This window comes from Tachyglossus aculeatus, chromosome 23, assembly GCF_015852505.1.
Source record: "Tachyglossus aculeatus isolate mTacAcu1 chromosome 23, mTacAcu1.pri, whole genome shotgun sequence".
Lineage (NCBI taxonomy): Eukaryota > Metazoa > Chordata > Mammalia > Monotremata > Tachyglossidae > Tachyglossus > Tachyglossus aculeatus.
In genome coordinates, this window is record NC_052088.1 from 16,113,339 (window position 1) to 16,132,532 (window position 19,194).

Here is a 19,194-nt window from a genome sequence, read left to right on the forward strand (position 1 = left end):
TCCCCACAGCACATATGTACATATCCGTTACTTATTGATCTATATTAATGTCTGTCTCCCCCTCTAGACTGTGAGCTCACTGTGGGCAGGGAATGTGTCTGTTTGTTGTTGTTGTATTGTACGCTCCCAAGTGCTTAGTCCAGTGCTTTGCGAAGGTAAACATTCAAAATATGACTGAACAAATACGAATGAACCAATAACTCAGCACAGAAATGCAGAGCTGAAAGCAAAAGATGTGACAGCACAACAAAGGTCATCCTTTGTGTGTGCACAACTCAACCAGATCTGTGGATCCTGCACTAGTCTTTTTACACAAACGCACACACGTCACCACGAGTGAATTTCATTGTCAGTGGCATTATCTTCAAATACGGCCAAATATATGTAGGAAAATTTATTGTAAATCACTGGGGGAAAAAAGTGCTTATCTTTTTTCACTTATTTCCTATCCCTTACCTTATCAATATCCCCTGGAGGTACTGGAAAAGAAATCTGGCTCTCTGCTTCAGCTTGGTCTTGAAGGGGTCTTGCTTTCTTCCCAGTTGCTCTTACCAAGTTAGGTTTAGGTCTCTGAAGACGGCCTCTCACTGCTGGCTTATGGATATTAGTCTTTTCATTTTCCCTAAAAAATAGAACTGCATTTAAACTATCCTCACATTATTCACATTCAATGAAATCTAATTTATGATCACAGGAAAATCATATCCAGTATAGTATTTCTGCCACCTTCCCACCCAACACATTACAATATGTTTTCTTGAAAAATCTCCTTTTAATATGAATATACACATAAGGCGATAATACTCCCACACTCAGTGCTGGACAGAAGCTGGATCTGATCTGACTATTCTCTATCTTCCCCACAGCTTGGTCCTTAGTTGGCACTTAATAAATAGCATAACAAACCAATGATGACCTACTTACTTCTAGTACTGAAAAGACAAAAATGCACGTAAATTGCATAAAAATTCCTGCGGATAAAAACCTAAGTGATGGGGAAAAGGATTTAGATCTAAGGATCTAAAACATTTTTAATCTCAGGAGAGTTTATGCCTATTAGCAACAAGCCTTGAAGAACTCAAGTAACCAAAAGGTTACTCTTCCAAATGCTACTTAAGAACTTTTTTTAAAAAAACCAAGGAGGAACTTCCGACAAATCTATGTCCTCATCTAGAAATTTACTACTACATGCCACTTTGGGGAAAAAAAAAAAAATCACAGTCCAAACTCTTTTCAATCAGTCCTCACACTGTATGGGAAATTTATTTTAATGTCTGTTTTCCCATCTTGTGGGCAGAGAACAGGTCAACACTCTCCCAAGTGCTCAGTACAGTGCTCTGCAAACGGTGACTGACTGATAAAGCTCAGCACACTGTCGGCATTTTACGCTCTTCAACAAATGAGGCAATTCAGCCATATAACTGCAGAGTTGAATACTTACAGCCCTTGAGTTTCAGTATCCTGATGTCTTTCTCCGCTATCACTACTTTCGGTTTCTTTAAGTATCTCAGCCAATGGTTTTGAAGGGGACAAACACGAAGTATCTGGCTCGGCAGATTCGGCGGTCACTGATGGGACACTACTATCCTGACTGCTGAAAGAGTATGAAGAAAAGAGATCACGGTTGTCAGCGCATTTTCATGAGCACATTTAGTTATACTTGGCTCCTGATCAAACAGAGTTTTCGAACACAAGAAGCCAACACTTTGAAAAACTCTGAAATCTCTCATTTCAAAAGGAATCACATTTGAAGTTTTGGAGTGTTTAGGGTGCCTTGGGAACTTTAAAGACTGGCTTTGTGCAGCCCTCCAGAATGTAAGCTAGTTACGGGCAGGGAACATGTCTGCTAATTCTGTTGTACTCTCCCAAGCACTTAGTACAGTGCTCTGCACATAGTACCTGTTCAATAAATACCACTGATTGGTCATCTTCTGTCACTAGAGTTTCAAGAAATTGTTTTAAACAAGTTTCAGATGTGCTAGAGGGAACTTGGGAGTCCTCTAACAGTATAACAATAAGTTGATCATGCCGATGATCCCATAAGAGATGCAACAGAAATGACTTCCAACTGACACTTTGCAAAAAGCTTTACCAGCTCTCAGTCCAGGGAAAATCTCCCATCCAATCCCCGAAGGGACGTTTAGAAGGCACGACAAACTTGTTCATGCATTCACCACCATTTCTAGAAATCTAACCGCTCTCTGCTACTCTCCCATCCTTCCCAGCGGTATCCTCAGAGGAACTCTCCTCCCTCCTCTCAAGTGCTACTCCGGCCACCTGTGCTTCTGACCCCATTCCCTCTCATCTTATGAAATCTCTCGCTCCATCCCTTCTCCCCTCCTTAACTTCCATCTTCAACCGCTCACTCTCCACTGGTTCCTTCCCCTCTGCCTTCAAACATGCCCATGTCTCTCCCATCCTAAAAAAACCCTCTCTTGACCCCACCTCACCTTCTAGTTATCGTCCCATATCCCTCCTACCATTCCTTTCCAAACTCCTTGAACGAGTTGTCTACACGCGCTGCCTAGAATTCCTCAACAACAACTCTCTCCTCGACCCCCTCCAGTCTGGCTTCCGTCCCCTTCATTCCACGGAAACTGCGCTCTCAAAGGTCACCAATGACCTCCTGCTTGCCAAATCCAACGGCTCATACTCTGTCCTAATCCTCCTCGACCTCTCAGCTGCCTTTGACACTGTGGACCACCCCCTTCTCCTCAACACGTTATCTGACCTTGGCTTCACAGACTCCGTCCTCTCCTGGTTCTCCTCTTATCTCTCCGGTCGTTCTTTCTCAGTCTCTTTTGCAGGCTCCTCCTCCCCCTCCCATCCTCTTACTGTGGGGGTTCCCCAAGGTTCAGTGCTTGGTCCCCTTCTGTTCTCAATATACACTCACTCCCTTGGTGACCTCATTCGCTCCCACGGCTTCAACTATCATCTCTACGCTGATGACACCCAGATCTACATCTCTGCCTCTGCTCTCTCCCCCTCCCTCCAGGCTCGCATCTCCTCCTGCCTTCAGGACATCTCCATCTGGATGTCCGCCCGCCACCTAAAGCTCAACATGTCAAAGACTGAGCTCCTTGTCTTCCCTCCCAAACCTTGTCCTCTCCCTGACTTTCCCATCTCTGTTGACGGCACTACCATCCTTCCCGTCTCACAAGCCCGCAACCTTGGTGTCATCCTCGACTCCGCTCTCTCATTTACCCCTCACATCCAGGCCGTCACCAAAACCTGCCGGTCTCAGCTCCGCAACATTGCCAAGATCCGCCCTTTCCTCTCCATCCAAACCGCTACCCTGCTAATTCAAGTTCTCATCCTATCCCGTCTGGACTACTGCACTAGCCTTCTCTCTGATCTCCCATCCTCGTGTCTCTCTCCACTTCAATCCAGACTTCATGCTGCTGCCCGGATTATCTTTGTCCAGAAACGCTCTGGACATATTACTCCCCTCCTCAAAAACCTCCAATGGCTACCGATCAATCTGCACATCAAGCAGAAACTCCTCACCCTGGGCTTCAAGGCTGTCCATCACCTCGCCCCCTCCTACCTCACCTCCCTTCTCTCCTTCTACTGCCCAGCCCGCACCCTCCGCTCCTCCACCACTAATCTCCTCACTGTACCTCGCTCTCGCCTGTCCCGCCATCGACCCCCGGCCCACGTCATCCCCCGGGTCTGGAATGCCCTCCCTCTGCCCATCCCCCAAGCTAGCTCTCTTCCTCCCTTCAAGGCCCTGCTGAGAGCTCACCTCCTCCAGGAGGCCTTCCCAGACTGAGCCCCTTCTTTCCTCTCCCCCTCGTCCCCCTCTCCATCCCCCCGTCTTACCTCCTTCCCTTCCCCACAGCACCTGTATATATGTATATATGGTTGTACATATTTATTACTCTATTTATTTATTTATTTATTTATTTTACTTGTACATTTCTATCCTACTTATTTTATTTTGTTGGTATGTTTGGTTCTGTTCTCTGTCTCCCCCTTTTAGACTGTGAGCCCACTGTTGGGTAGGGACTGTCTCTATGTGATGCCAATTTGTACTTCCCAAGCGCTTAGTACAGTGCTCTGCACATAGTAAGCGCTCAATAAATATGATTGATTGATTGATTGATTGATTACTTATGCAGCAATCAGGCTTAACAGTGATCCAGTGCCCAAGCCAAATTGATTTTCCTTTCTGATCTCCCAACCTCCTGTCTCTCCCTGCTTCAGTCTATACTTCACACTGCTGCCCGGATTATCTTTCTACAGAAATGCTCTGGGCATGTTGCCCCCCTACCTCAAAAATCTCCAGTGGTTGCCTATCAACCTCCATATCAAGCAAAAACTCCTAACTATGCCTTCAAAGCTCTCCATCACCTTGCCCCTTCTTACTTCACCTCCCTTCTGTCCTTCTCCAGCTCAGCCCACACCCTCCGCTCCTCTGCCGCCGCTAACCTCTTCACTGGGCCTCGTTCTCACCCGTCCCGCCGTCCACCCCTGGCCCACATCCTACATCTGACCTGGAATGTCCCCCCAACTCAAATCCACCAAAATAGTTCATTTTTCCCCTTCAAAGCCCTACTGAACTCTCACCTACCCCAGGAGACCTTCCCGGACAAAACCCCCCTTTTCCTCCACTCCCACTCCCCTCCCCATTGTCCTGACCCACTCGCTTTGCTCTACCCCTGATCCCCGCCCCACAGCACTATAATTCTATTTATTTTTATTAATGATGTGTGTATGCATAATTCTATTTATTGGTAATGATGCTACCGATGCCTGTTTAACTTGCTTTGATATCTGTCTCCCCGCTTCTAGACTGTGAGCCCATTGTGTGCAGGGATTGTCTCTGTTAATGAATTGCACTTCCCACGCGCTTAGTACAGTGCTCTGCCATAGTAAGAGCTCAATAAATACGACTGACTGAATGAATTTTCCAAAAAATGAAGTCCTTTCTCCTAAAGTAGCTAAAACTCAATCAAGGCAAGCTAGGCTTTAGGGAGATTCCAGGAAGCAAGGCAATAAAAAACCTGCGCTCCTGCTTCACTCTAGCTCCCTACAACACAAGTGTTCACTTCTGAAGTAGACCTGTTCTACTGCAACTATATTAGATGCCACATTCTATCTTTATCTTCATGAGCTAGTTGTGGGCAGGTAATGTGTACAAACTGTCATATTGTACTCTCCCAAGCATTTAGTACAGTGTTCTGCCCACAGTAAATGCTCAGTAAATATGACTGATTTTCTTCCACCGTTGGTTCCCCTACTAGTTCAGGTAGATGGGTGCTGTCACGGCCAGATTTTAGTTAACTGCATATCTATTTTAAAGGCTCATTTAATTTTAACACCTCTGTCCCAGGCACTTATCATATCTGTTCTCCCTCCCACTTAAGATTGTGAGCCCCATGTAGGACAGGAACGGTCTCCAACCTGACCATCTTCTGTCTACTCCAGAACTTAGCACAGTGCTTGGCACAAAGTCCTTAACAAATACCATCATTATTATTTTTGACCACTCTTATTATAAAAAGCACCCGGACAAAACCTTTTTGAAAATGATTATTCCAACGGAAATTATTTTGGTTGAAGGCACAAAATCACCTTGATGAACTGGCGAGATTGGTTTCACTTTCCGCTTCTTCATTCAATGGTACATCTGAACATGAAACTTGCTCCTCCAATGCAATCTCATCCGGGACTTCTGAACCAGAGAGTGCTGCTTCCACGGGACGACATTTCTCTATTTACAGACATTGGAGCATTAAATATGTTACTGCCCAAACCTAGTCACGTGTATTTCTTTGAGGAATCCAAAAAAGAGAGTACACTCAATTCTACCCCAACGCATGTTTTCAGGTAGAATACAACTGCAAAGTGAGGGAACCTTCTTGACTGGGCCCCAAAACTGGACTATATATCTTCTTGATACTTCCCCCCCCACCAAAAGGATGCTAATTCTGCTAATTTTAAATGCTACACCATCAAAATCTTTACACCACACTGTCATAAACACAGCACTACAACATTTCTTATTCTTTGTGTTCGATTTATAAAAATAGTGGAATTCTTATTATCTGAATCATATAAACAGGCAGTATATGATTAATAAGACTTCCCTGATCTGCAGTTTCTTTTTTCCTCCTTCCCCTCCTCACTTAGCTCATCACATTAACCACAACTGTAAACTCCAAGGATGGAGGCTGGGCCTTCTTTGTAGCCTGCCCTGAATTTGGTATCATCTATTCCAAGGTGCCTAAAAGACTGCCATGCAAACTGAGGCTCACTCAGTAAATGTTAACATCGTGAAGATTCCTTTACATCTATCCTTCCCTCTTCTTAACTGGCAAAATTTGTTTTAATTAAGGATAAAACTTTTGTCTCATCATTTGAATAAAGTCTCTCCCCATACAGTCATTGGATGCTCTCCAGGGAAGAAGGTTAAGTAACTTTGGAGCCCATCTTGGGTTGCTAAAGCTGCATTAATTCACATTCTTTTAGGCTTCTGCCAGAAACCAGAGATAGTCCAATAGCAAATTACCTTTTGAGCAATTCTCTGACCCTTTCATCTTGACATCCTTAGATTGTGAGTCCCCCGAGGGACAGTAACTGTGTCTGAACCCTATCAGAATATTCTTTCTCCCTGCTTAGCACAGTGCACTGTTTGTCTGTGCCAATATTGTTCCTTTAGTAGAGTTGTATCTGCTAGGCAAAGGCCATGTACTTTAGAGAAACAGCGTGCTTTAGAGAAGCAGCGTGGCTTGGGAGCCAGAGGTCAGCTCCGCCACATGTCTGCTGTGTGACCTTGGGCAAGTCACAACTTCTCTGAGCCTCCATTCCCTCATCTGTAAAATGGGGATTAAGACTGTGAGCCCCACGTGGGACAACCTGATCACCTTGTATCCCCCCCAGCGCTTAGAAGAGTGCTTTGCACATAGTAAGCGCTTAACAAATGCCATCATTATTATTATTATTATTATTATTATTATGTACACTCTGTACTTTAGTAGAGAGCTAAACACAGTTCTATGCACCCATATTATTTGGTGATTATCTCAAATCCAAGCAGGATCACCGAAATTTACCCACAACCACAGTTCAGTATGGCAGTTCAGTACTGTCAGCAAGACATATGTCCGTTAAAACATGCTGATCACTTACTCTTTTTAGTGGTTTTTTCCTCAGTAGAATGGCCTGAAGGGCCACAGGTCTCCGCTGAAAGATTTTCCATTTCCTGCTCATCACTATCAACATTTTTCTTTCTTTTTCTCTTCTTCTTGGCTACAGCTGGTTCTATTGTCGTCTGTCCTTCTACCTGTCCTGAAACATCCAGAGACTGTTCATTCTCTCTCTCAACAGTTTCGGCATTTTCGGTTCCTTCTGTGTTCAAAATTCCAACACCCGGTGAACCATCTGCCTCAGAAGCCACTTCTGCACTGACAACCTTTTCTATAAAAACAATACAGGTTCATGTAAATATTTTGGGGCTGCCTTGTGATCAAACCTTCAGGCTCTAGTGTCTTGAAAACACGCCTGGCTTCCAAAAGCAGCAGACAGGGAAGTTGAAGCAATATGGAAAATGCAAAGCAGAGGAAGCTGAGGTATAACAACCGCAGTGGCCGGCATTAATTTTATAGATAACAACAATCACGAAATCTTTCTTTCACAAAAAGCACTGAAAAGCCAATTAGATATCATCTACTTAAGAACATCAAACAGGTGATTGCAGTTGTTCAACTGAAGAGAAAAGTCTTGAAATTCAAAACCCTGAGTAAAGCTAGATTTTTCAATGAAAGGACTGCGGGAGAGGTTACAGCCGTTATGGCAGACAACAAGAACTCCAGCACGAAGCAGCAGCAAGAAGGGGTAGAGAGTAGCTCAAGTCCCAGTTTTTGGGCAGGCATAAGCCAACTTGCCAACTTGTACTTCCCAAGCGCTTAGTACAGTGCTCTGCACACAGTAAGCGCTCAATAAATACGATTGAATGAATGAGCAGGAGGGGAAAAGAGAAAAACCATATGAGTCTGGGTGCTCAACAAGCAGCCTGGATATGAAAAGGGGGCAGGTGGATAAAGAGAAGGGCCACAATAGGAGGAAGTGGGGATGAATGTGAAGGGAGATGATAGGGGAGGAATATTTCAGGTGAAATTTAAAGGCTGCAGGGGTAATCGGGAGGGAGTGCAGTCTAGTGGAAAGAACACTGGTCAGAGTGAAAGGGCCTGAGTTCTAGTCCCAGCTCTGCCACTAATCTGCTGGGTATCCTCAGGCAAGTTACTTAATCTCCCTGTGCCTCACTTTTCTCATTTCCCACAAGGAGAGAATAAATACCTGCCTCTCCCAACCTCACAGAGAAGTTGAGGACAAAATCAGATAAGTACTAAGAAAGCGTGCTACACAAATTCAAGAATTAGGGAAAAAGTTTGAGAACACAGGTTACACAGCATACATGGTAAATCACAAACGGTCATAATGAGATGTATTCCCCACTGCCTTAGGGTTAAGGATTGAAAAAATTGAACAAATGATACTTAGACCATAAGCTTTGTAATAACCTTGATTGTCTTCAATGCCATTTTCACGACAAATAGCTGAGCCAGGATTCATCAAGAGACCACAAACTGCAGTTTACAGAACATAAGAATTACTGCTTAAAAATGAAAGTAACGCTGTAAAAACGTTCCAAAGGGCCCAACAAAACTGCCCCAAGGGGCTCTTAAGATGAAGGATGCCCTCGTATAAGTCGGCGGGACAAAAAGAGGCTGTGTAACCTGGAACAGGGAGCAGGAACCACTTCTGTTGCTAGGACAATCCACAAGTGGGAAGGTCTGGGGGGGGTGGAGACGCCCTAGAAGTGGACAAAGTGGAGTACTGATGCTTCGTTTAGGAGCCCTGACTTGCACAGATCTAAGTTTCCATGGTCCCTAGTTGCATGCCACCACCCAAGCTCTCCAGGGTGTTGAAGCAGAAGCAGGGGGCACAAGGAAGCCAAAAGCAGTAGCCAGGACGGTTCCGCCCTCAGATGCGCGGACACCCTAAAGGAGCTCTAAAACTGAACTGGGGGAGATAAGCACTTGGAATCAGTCTCCAGAGGAATCGGGCAGGCAGAAAGCAGCAGTCCGGGCGAGGCGGATTTGGCTAAATTTAGGGACATGGAGTCTACAGGCCGTGGGGGCCGAGACACCCCTCAATCTCAGGATGGAGTCACGGAAGACCAGCCACCGCGTGGTTCGGCCTCCGGCTGCCGCCCCCGGATACGGGTGGACTGCCCATCTGCCCCGATCATGGCAGGGCTCACGGTCTTAGGGTCTCAGTACCCGAGCCGTGGTCAGAGTCAAGGCAGCCAGGCCGACTTTCTGGCACGGTTTCCAGGAGTCACCAGCACCTGAGCAGTGGAAGGAGCATGGGCTGCACTTCGGGGGAGCTGGATGACCCTTCTAAATTGGGATTCTAGTCCCTCTCTATTTCGCGAAGAGAGGGTCCATATTGAAAATGAGATGATACAGGTCAAAACCCACTGAGGTTCTTAGTGCTCCTATCACGACTACTGTAGAGATGATTGCAGTAAGGGTTTTAGAATCCTAGTCTAAAACCAAATCGTGTGCTTTTCTTTTCTCCCCCCCATTTGCAGGGGACGCCTGGGTTGCAGCATCGGAAAGGCTGGGCCTATCCTGAAACAATGGCTTTCTGATGCTCTGACTTAACCATCGACACAGCCGAAATGATGCGCTAAGACCAGACAACGCCGGCGGCATTCTCTGGTGGAGTTTCCAGGGAGATTTTTTTTTCAGCAGTTCTTGGTTATGATACTGAATCTCACACCAGTTCATGCTGCCCCAGACGGGGTCCGGGGTGCAGCCGTTCACGTAGACCGTTACTCCCTGATTTGGTCACTGGCAGCTTCAACAATGTAGATCAGTGGGGAGGGTTGGAGATGGTGTACGGAAACATTACAGCACAACGTGCCATCCACAGCGTTAGGTTCCCAGGGCCGAAGTAGCGTTAATGCAAATTTTCTTTTTTGAAAAGTACCTTTGGGTTTTTTCTGAGGTTTGGAAGGTTTTTTCTCTTTCGAGCTTTGACTTTTAACTGTCTTTTGTTTCCGTCTTTCTTCTTCCGCAAGGACCTTCTCAAGCAAGCGAGCGAAGAAATTGAAGTCAAACGGGCGCTTTTCCTCTGTCAAAGAGAGAAAAAACACCAAAGCTCTTAAGTGACTTATCATCATCATCATCAATCGTATTTACTGAGCGCTTACTATGTGCAGAGCACTGTACTAAGCGCTTGGGAAGTACAAATTGGCAACACATAGAGACAGTCCCTACCCAACAGTGGGCTCACAGTCTAAAACTTATAATTTTTGCATTCAGAAAATTAATCAGCACATTCACTGCATTTCTCTGAAGTCTGTTGTGAATGCAGACTATGAGGCAAACAGTCCCGGCATCTATTCCTTGAGGGCAATGCGGTGCTGTCCTTCAAATAATTATTCCATACACGTTATGGAGAAGCAGCGTGGCTCAGTGGAAAGAGCCCGGGCTTTGGAGTCAGAGGTCATGGGTTCAAATCCCAGCTCTGCCAATTGTCAGCTGTGTGACTTTGGGCAAGTCACTTAACTTCTCTGTGCCTCGGTTCCCTCATCTGTAAAATGGGGGTTGACTGTGAGACCCCTGTGGGACAGCCTGATCACCTTGTAACCTCCCCAACACGTAGAACATGCTTTGCACAGAGTAAGCGCTTAATAAATGCCATTATTATTACATTAAGCATATTCCATGTGGAGAATTTAAATAATTTTCACGGTAACCTACTAAAATGCCCATTGTTGGATAGGGACCGTCTCTATGTGTTGTCGATTTGTACTTCCCAAGCGCTTAGTACAGTGCTCTGCACTCAGTAAGCGCTCAATAAATACGATTGAATGAATGAATGCAGGCTGGCCTGGCCTGGATGGGCCTCGACCCTCCCCCGGAGGTCGGCCTGACCTCCCGGTTCACCTTTGGGCCCGACAGCTCTGTGAGACCAGCTCAGCTCCAGGGCCCTGGAAGTCCAAGCCTAGGGCGGTCCAGGATTTTCCAATGGAATGGAGTTTGGACCCATATGAAGGGGTCTAAACCCCACGGTGAATTTAGAACCGATCTGATCTTCCGGGAGATTCCCTTGTCTTGTGATTGAACGAGGCCTGGACCAGACCTCCCTAAAGCCACTCCCGGGGGCACCACGACTCACTCCCCTCACACTCAGACTGGCTTTGGGATTAGCAATGCACTCTATACCTTCGTAAATCACTTAATAAGGTGAATTATTATTAGAATCGTAGGTTCTAATCCCAGCTCCGCCACTTGTCAGCTCTGTAACTTTGGACAAGTCACTTAACTTCTCTGGGCCTCAGGACTGTGAGCCCACTGTTGGGTAGGGACTGTCTCTATATGTTGCCAACTTGTACTACCCAAGCGCTTAGTACAGTGCTCTGCACACAGTAAGCGCTCAATAAATACAATTGATTGATTACCTCATCTGAAAAATGGGGATGAAGACTGTGAGCCCCATGTGGGACAACCTGATTACCTTGTAACTACCCCAGTGCTTAGAACAGTGCTTGGCACATAGTAAGCGCTTAACAAAAACAATTATTATTATTATTAATAAGGGACCAGATCCTAACTTATTCTTTCCAACGATCAGCACAGTAGTCAACATTTAGAACCCTATTATTAATTCATTTAACTTTGCTGGTATGTGTTTGAGAAAAAATTATTTTGCTTTATAAAAAGAAATACCTAATAGCATTTATTATGTGGGTGTTTCCTTTTCACGTTGCCTGTTAAGTACTTACTATGTGAAAGGCACTGTACTAAATGCTGGGGTAGATACCAGATAATCAGATTGCACACAGTCCCCATCTCATGTGGGGCTCACAGTTTAAGCAGGAGGATTCAATCCCCGTTTTACAGATCAGGTAACAGAGAGGTTAAGTGACTTGCCGAAGGTCACACAACACACAAGTGGCAGGGCTCGGATCCGAATTCGGGTCCTCTGACTCTCGGGACCATGGTATTTCCACCAGACCATGCTGCCTCTGTGTTTTGGTTTCAAGTATGACAACTTGGAGGTAAGCAAATAGATAAACTAGACATTATGTTGCAAAACTATATGAAAGACCAAAAGAGAGAGAATACTGAAAGAGAAAAATAAGCTACGTCTCACACGTACATAAAAGAAAAATAATTTGCAGTACAGCTACTGCATATGCAGATGCATATATTTAAATGAGTTTTGATTGACTCTCCAAGGCAGACTGGAGACTTTTTTTCCCCTAGATTTAAGGAGTCATAATGGACTCTGTTCTGCTATTATTTATGCATATTTTCAATACATGCTTTGCCCAGACTGTAATTAGGGATTTAGAGAGTGTTCTAACACCACTGTGAATCTGTTTGGGCCACACTATCGAAGGAGCAGCTTGACTGTGCAAAAATTTGAATCCCAAAATAAGAGCAACTATACAACTAATGTATTGTACTCTCCCAAGTGCTCAGTACACTGCCCCGCATACAGAAAGCACTCAATAAATACCACTGATGATTGTTGATGACGATAATGACAAATTCTACAGAAGTCACTTCTTTCAAAAATGTGCCAAGCTACTTACGAAATGCTTTGTCAATTCTCCATCCATTTGTTTTTTCCTCCCGTTTAAACTTGTTCTTTGGAAAAAAAAAAAGATAGAATAAATGATCTTTTTCTACTATGAAAAAGCACAAAAAAGAAAAATACCCATTTAGCTAAGGCAACAGATTCACCAAAGAAATGAAAATGAAAATTTCCTGATAATAACAATAATAATAATAATAATAATGGCATTTGTTAAGCGCTTACTATGTGCAAAGCACTGTTCTAAGCGCTAGGGAGGATACAAGGTGATCAGGTTGTCCCACGTGGGGCTCACAGTCTTAATCCCCATTTTACAGATGAGGGAACTGAGGCCCAGAGAAATGAAGTAACTTGCCCAAAGTCACACAGCTGACCAGTGGCAGAGCCGGGATTTGAACCCATGACCTCTGACTTCAAAGCCCGGGCTCTTTCCGCTGAGCCACGCTGCTTTATAAAGCTGTGATGCTTTATAAATACTACACATTTTAAATACAAACATATTCTTCACTATTAAGAAGTTTCTCAAACATATTTTACTCTTTATAGGCCTCTCTAAGAATGACAAAAAGCTACCCGATTTTCTTGAGATCAAAAAAAATTACCCTCACATGTACCTGGCTTGTTCCTAGAAACAAAGGGACGCTAAAGAGAAAAACAGAGAGCAAGGTATATGCAAAAAGCATGGGTTACTTATTGTGGGCAAGAATAGGGCCGTCTACCAACCTGATAAACCTTCCCTTCCAGACTCCACTCACCCTGTAGCTGAGAGGTGGACAAAGCCAGTGTTGTAACAACCTTAAACATCAATCTTGCCGCCAACCCCGTACCCACATTCCCCACCAAATCCTCAGATGATCATTCTCCCCACTTTCAAAGCCTTATTAAGGACTCACCTCCTCCTAGACACCGTTCCCAATTAAGCCCGCATTTCTCCTTCTCCCTCTCCCTTCTGTGTCCCGTGCCCTTGGATCTGACCTTTTATGCAATCGACAGTCACCCCACCCTCAGCCCCACAGCAGTTCGTGGCTCAGTGGAAAGAGCCCGGGCTTTGGAGTCAGAGGCCATGGGTTCAATTGGACAAGTCACTTCACTTCTCTGGGCCTCAGTTCCCTCATCTGGAAAATGGGGATGAAGACTGTGAGCCCCCCGTGGGACAACCTGATCACCTTGTAACCTCCCCAGCGCTTAGAACAGTGCTTGGCACAGAGTAAGCAATTAATAAATGCTTCTAGACTGTGAGCCTGCTGTTGGGTAGGGACCGTCTCTATATGCTGCCAACTTGGACTTCCCAAGCGCTTAGTACAGTGCTCTGCACACAGTAAGCGCTCAATAAATACGACTGAATGAATGAATGATTACATACCCGTTAATTATTTTAATGTCTGTCTCCCCCTCTAGACTGCAAGCACCTTGTGAGAAAGGAACATGTCTGCCAATTCTGTTGCATTGTTCCAAGCAATTAGTGCAGTGCACTGCACCCAGTAAGTGCTTCATAAATACCACTAATTGAAAGATTAACTGTGAAGAGATATAAATGTACTCACCTTCAGTAGCCACAACCACTGCCTTTGCTTAATTCATTCATTCATTCAATCATATTTATTGAGTGCTTACTGTGTGCACAGCACTGTACTAAGCACTTGGAAAATACAATAGAGCAACAAAAAGAGACAATACCTGCCCACAATGGGCTCACGGTCTAGAGACGGGGGAGACAGATGGAAACACTATCATTTCAACTAAACATACTCAGGGGTCACTTCTCTTAAGCTAAAACTACTATAAGCAGTCCTTCTACTAATTCATGTACATTGAATCTCATTTAATTCCAACTCTGCATGTTCGAGAATGAAGGTCCAATGGGGGCAGAGGGCAGAGATGAGAATGGACAAGAATAACTTCACTTCTCAGTAGCTCAGTTGGCTCCAATACCTGTTCTGTTGCCAACTTGTACTTCCCAAGCGCTTAGTACAGTGCTCTGCACACAGTAAGCGCTCAATAAATACGAATGATTGATTCTCCCTCCCTCTTAAACTGCGAATCCCATGAGGGAACAGAGACCGTGTCTGATCTAATTATCTGGTTATCTACCCCAGGGCCTAAAAGAGTCCTGGGAGCATAAGTGGGTGCTTAATCCATACCATTTTTCTCCAAATTAAAACGTTGAAGGAAGACGCTCTCCTTGGCCCCCAATGCTGAGATTACTTTACCTTAATTTCTATCCTTGCTCTGTGAGGAAACAGCTGGCCAATCATGGAAAAGTCCGTTCCTACCATGCTGATGGCTAAAAAGAACATGTCCGTTTCTATACCAAAAGAAGATGCAAGAGAAGAGAAAATTAACCGCTGTTCCAAAACTTGAGGAAAAACGTACTATTTGACTGATTGATAAGCCTGGAAATCCCTGAAATTTTTGATTTGTTTATTTGGTTTTATTATGCATCTGATACATTCAATTGGACACCAAATGTTCAAATTCTAACTGATCAAACTCTTGGTAGGATAGCCACAGGAAGCTGGTTGTTTTTAAAAAAGAAAGAGAACACGAGTTACAAAGATGGCTAGTGAGGACAGTTTGAGTCAGAAAGGTGAAAGAAAAAGCAGACCAAATTCCTGCTATAAAACAGAGCGGTATTCAAGCCAATAAAATGAAGAGAAACCGAATTTAGAGTTATGAAATGCCTCTGTTTTGCTCCAACACGAACACAGCCCACCTTCTGTATCATATATTCCTCTATCCCTTTGGTTCTCTGCTGCTTTTCGGTTCAGGTCTTTGAGGTTGCAAGGGGAAGACAAACTAGAATCGAAAGATCATTTGCGTGTATTTCCAAAACTATGCCCCACACTATCCAACAATGTTGAACTTTCCCACTTTTTAAGGAAGAACTGAACTAATTTTTATGTAACATACAATTGTTTAATGCCTCACACTTTATAAGAACAAGGGAATACAGTGTACTACTGCATGGATGGATCGGCGAAAAATGAAATCAGCTATTTTAAAGAAGGACTGTCAAGCTGGAGTCTATGGGCCAAGAACAGCTCCCTCAAAGAGTTCCACGTAACCCTCTACGACAAGCTTGCCGGACCCTTCTAATTTTTGTCTCCCACTTCCCTGGAGGCATGATTGACTCTCCCCTACAAGCCGACAGCAACCACCAACAATAAGGAGCAAAAGTGAACCAGAGAAGGACATGAGAAGAAACCAGGGGCCAAGAGATCTGGATGCAGAGCTGGATGCTGAGGGAAATGCTGAAAATCCACCGACGGAGGAAGTGACGGTTCCTACGATGAGAGAAGTGGGAGAAAAGGAAGAAAAGTGTAGAAAAATAGATGCAGGAGGTGACGGCATCTGTTTGGGTGGGCGTTTGGGGGTCGAAAACCCATGAGAGGAGTCGGTGTACCTGTGGGTCTGGGTGGTTGGGTGGCAAATCTGGATAAGGATGGTGGGCGTGGGGACCAAGAAAGGAAGGGGGAATGCAACGTAAACGGGAAACTGGGGACTTTTCTAATGAAAATATTGATGGGCATCTTGGGCTTCGCCTGGGGGTGCGGAAGGATTGATGGACACTTGCACTCTTCTGTTTGCTCCCCCCAAAGTATGTCCTCACTTGTGTCCGTCTCCATCACCACATTACATCTCACTCCCAACCTCAGGCCTTATACCAGTTTATAAGGTTTTCGTAAGAAAAAATTTGGTCCACCGGTAAATCTGAGTTTGCTACCTCTGTTTCTAACGAGATTCCATTCCTTACAAATCCTCACAGGCAACGTAAGAAATGGAACATTTCCCTCTCCCTAGAAGTTAAAAACAGGGACATCGCTTTAACTGAAGGATTTCAATATTAAAATTCTTGAATACAGATGTAATTACAAATAAAAGTCATAAATCCATAAAACTTTACACAGAAATGCCACTAATGAATCAGGCCCCTACTAGTTTAATCACTAACTACCTTAATATTTTGTTGGTAAACAGTAAAATCTTTATGTTACATGAACAACTCAAATCATTTAAACTATGCACTAGTTACCTTTATTTGACCATGGTTTGGAGTAGTAACTCCTCCTGAAACTAGAATAGGTAGTTGTAGAGCCACGTTCAAAGATGGGATCATTTTCTTCAACAACACAGGGGCCCTTTGTCCTCAAAACTTCTACCGTCAAACTGAAAAGAGATTTTTTTTAAAGGATATCAATAGTACAGATTAATTTAGCAGTTACCATGTGCACTCATTCACACGATCGCATTTACTGAGCACTTACTGTGTGCAAAGCACGGTACTAAGTGCTTGGAAAGTATAATTTAGCAACAAATAGAGACAATCCCTGCCCACAACGGGCTCACAGTCTAGAAGGGGGGACACAGACATCAAAACAAGTAAACAGGCATCAATATAAATAGAATTATAGATATATATACACATCATTAGTATATATAGAATTATAAATATATACATATATACACAAGTGCTGTCGGACGGGGAGGGGAGTAGAGCAAAGGGAGCGAGTCGGGGCGATGGAGAGGGGAGGGGGAGCAGAGGAAAAGGTGGGATTAGTCTGGGAAGGCCTCCTGGAGGAGGAGAGCCTTCAGTAGGGCTTTGAAGGGGGGAAGTGTGATTGTGCAAAGCACTGGATTTAAGATTAAGGAGAATAAATAGTCAAGTCTCACCCCTAGCCCACGTAAGGCTCATAATTTAAAAGAAGCGGGACAAAGAGGGAAAAGTAGCGCGACCTCCAACAGACAAAATTGAACAATTCAAAAGTAGATAAGAGTTAAAACTGAAACAGCTCAACCAGTTCTCTGGCTCCTTATTTCACCGGGCAAGGTCCTCAACGGGAAGATTGCGAGTCCCACCGAGGGACAGGTATCATGTCTAATTCATTCAATCGTATTTATTGAGCGCCTACTGTGTGCAGAGCACTGTACTAAGCGCTTGGGAAGTCCAAGTTGGCAACATATAGAGACGGTCCCTACCCAACAACGGGCTCACAGGCTAGAAGGGGGAGACAGACAACAGAACAAAACACGTGGACAGGTGTCAGGTCGTCCGAATAAATAAAAATAAAGCTAGATGCACATGATTAACAAAATAAATAGAATAGTAAATATGTACAAATATGTAGAGAAGCAGCGTGGCTCAGTGGAAAAAGCCCGGGCTTTGGAGTCAGAGGTCATGGGTTCAAATCCCGCTCCGCCACATGTCTGTTGTGTGACCTTGGGCAAGTCACTTAACTTCTCAGACCCTCAGTTACCTCATCTGTAAAATGGGGATGAAGACTGTGAGCCTCACGTGGGACAACCTGATCACCTTGTATCCGCCCCCAGCGCTTAGTACAGTGCTTTGCACATAGTAAGCGCTTAACAAATGCCATCATTATTATTATTATTATTATTATTATTATGTACAAGTAAAATAGAGTAATAAATCTGTACAAACATATATACAGGTGCTGTGGGGAAGGGAAGGGGGGGAATGGGGAGGAGGAGAGAAAAAAAGGGGGCTCAGACGTGTGTTTTTTCCTAGATTTTTCAATACAGTGCTCTGAACACAGTAAGTGCTTAATAAACACTATTACTACCACGGCGACTATTACTACTACAGCCACAACTCTCCCAACAGTCTAAAAGTGGAGTCAGAGGAATTCTGCCTCCCTCTGCTCCTGGGGATGGCAGTGGGGAAGTGGGAGAGGAGTGGGGTTTGTCTCCTGAATTTCCAGATGGGAAGGAGGGGACTGGGGGATGCTCGGGCCACAGGGGTGCCCTCTGTACAGCACAACAGCCTCAGTGCAAGGGAGCTTTGAAATAGAACCCAAACCCCAATAATGGGTAATAAAGCCTAGATTAGACTATTCACTGCATGCTAGCAGTCCCCCTCCTGTCTTGCCTAGACCCCAAAGACCACAGTTGATGGTTCTAAACCCGATGCCGGGTTGCTTTTCCACATTACCATCTGAATAATAATAATAATCAATTAATCAATCAATCAATCGTATTTATTGAGCGCTTACTATGTGCAGAGCACTCTACTAAGCGCTTGGGAAGTACAAATTGGCAACACATAGAGACAGTCCCTACCCAACAGTGGGCTCACAGTCTAAACGGGGGAGACAGAGAACAGAACCAAACATACCAACAAAATAAAATAGGAAAGAAATGTACAAGTAAAATAAATAAATAAATAAATAAATAGAGTAATAAATATGTACAGCCATATATACATATATACAGGTGCTGTGGGGAAGGGAAGGAGGTAAGATGGGGGGATGGAGAGGGGGACGAGGGGGAGAGGAAGGAAGGGGCTCAGTCTGGGAAGGCCTCCTGGAGGAGGTGAGCTCTCAGCAGGGCCTTGAAGGGAGGAAGAGAGCTAGCTTGGCGGAGGGGCAGAGGGAGGGAGGGCATTCCAGGCCCGGGGGATGACGTGGGCCGGGGGTCGACGGCGGGAGAGGCGAGAACGAGGTACAGTGAGGAGATTGATCAATCAATCAATCGTATTTATTGAGCGCTTACTGTGTGCAGAGCACTGTACTAAGCGCTCGGGAAGTACAAGTTGGCAACATATACAGACAGTCC

The 19,194-nt window shown here is 44.6% G+C and overlaps 1 protein-coding gene across 1 annotated transcript in view; it reads right to left on the reverse strand.

Annotated features, from left to right (window-relative positions):
- Nucleotides 1-19,194, reverse strand: part of BDP1 (B double prime 1, subunit of RNA polymerase III transcription initiation factor IIIB) — a 97,834-nt gene that overhangs the window by 59,335 nt on the left and 19,305 nt on the right. The window contains exons 6-13 of the mRNA XM_038765481.1: nucleotides 16,655-16,788; nucleotides 14,832-14,926; nucleotides 12,620-12,674; nucleotides 10,003-10,146; nucleotides 7,135-7,422; nucleotides 5,578-5,716; nucleotides 1,442-1,594; nucleotides 457-622 (exon numbers count right to left, since the gene is read on the reverse strand). Coding sequence (XP_038621409.1) covers nucleotides 457-622; nucleotides 1,442-1,594; nucleotides 5,578-5,716; nucleotides 7,135-7,422; nucleotides 10,003-10,146; nucleotides 12,620-12,674; nucleotides 14,832-14,926; nucleotides 16,655-16,788 — 1,174 coding nt within the window. The remainder of the gene's footprint in view (nucleotides 1-456; nucleotides 623-1,441; nucleotides 1,595-5,577; nucleotides 5,717-7,134; nucleotides 7,423-10,002; nucleotides 10,147-12,619; nucleotides 12,675-14,831; nucleotides 14,927-16,654; nucleotides 16,789-19,194) is intronic.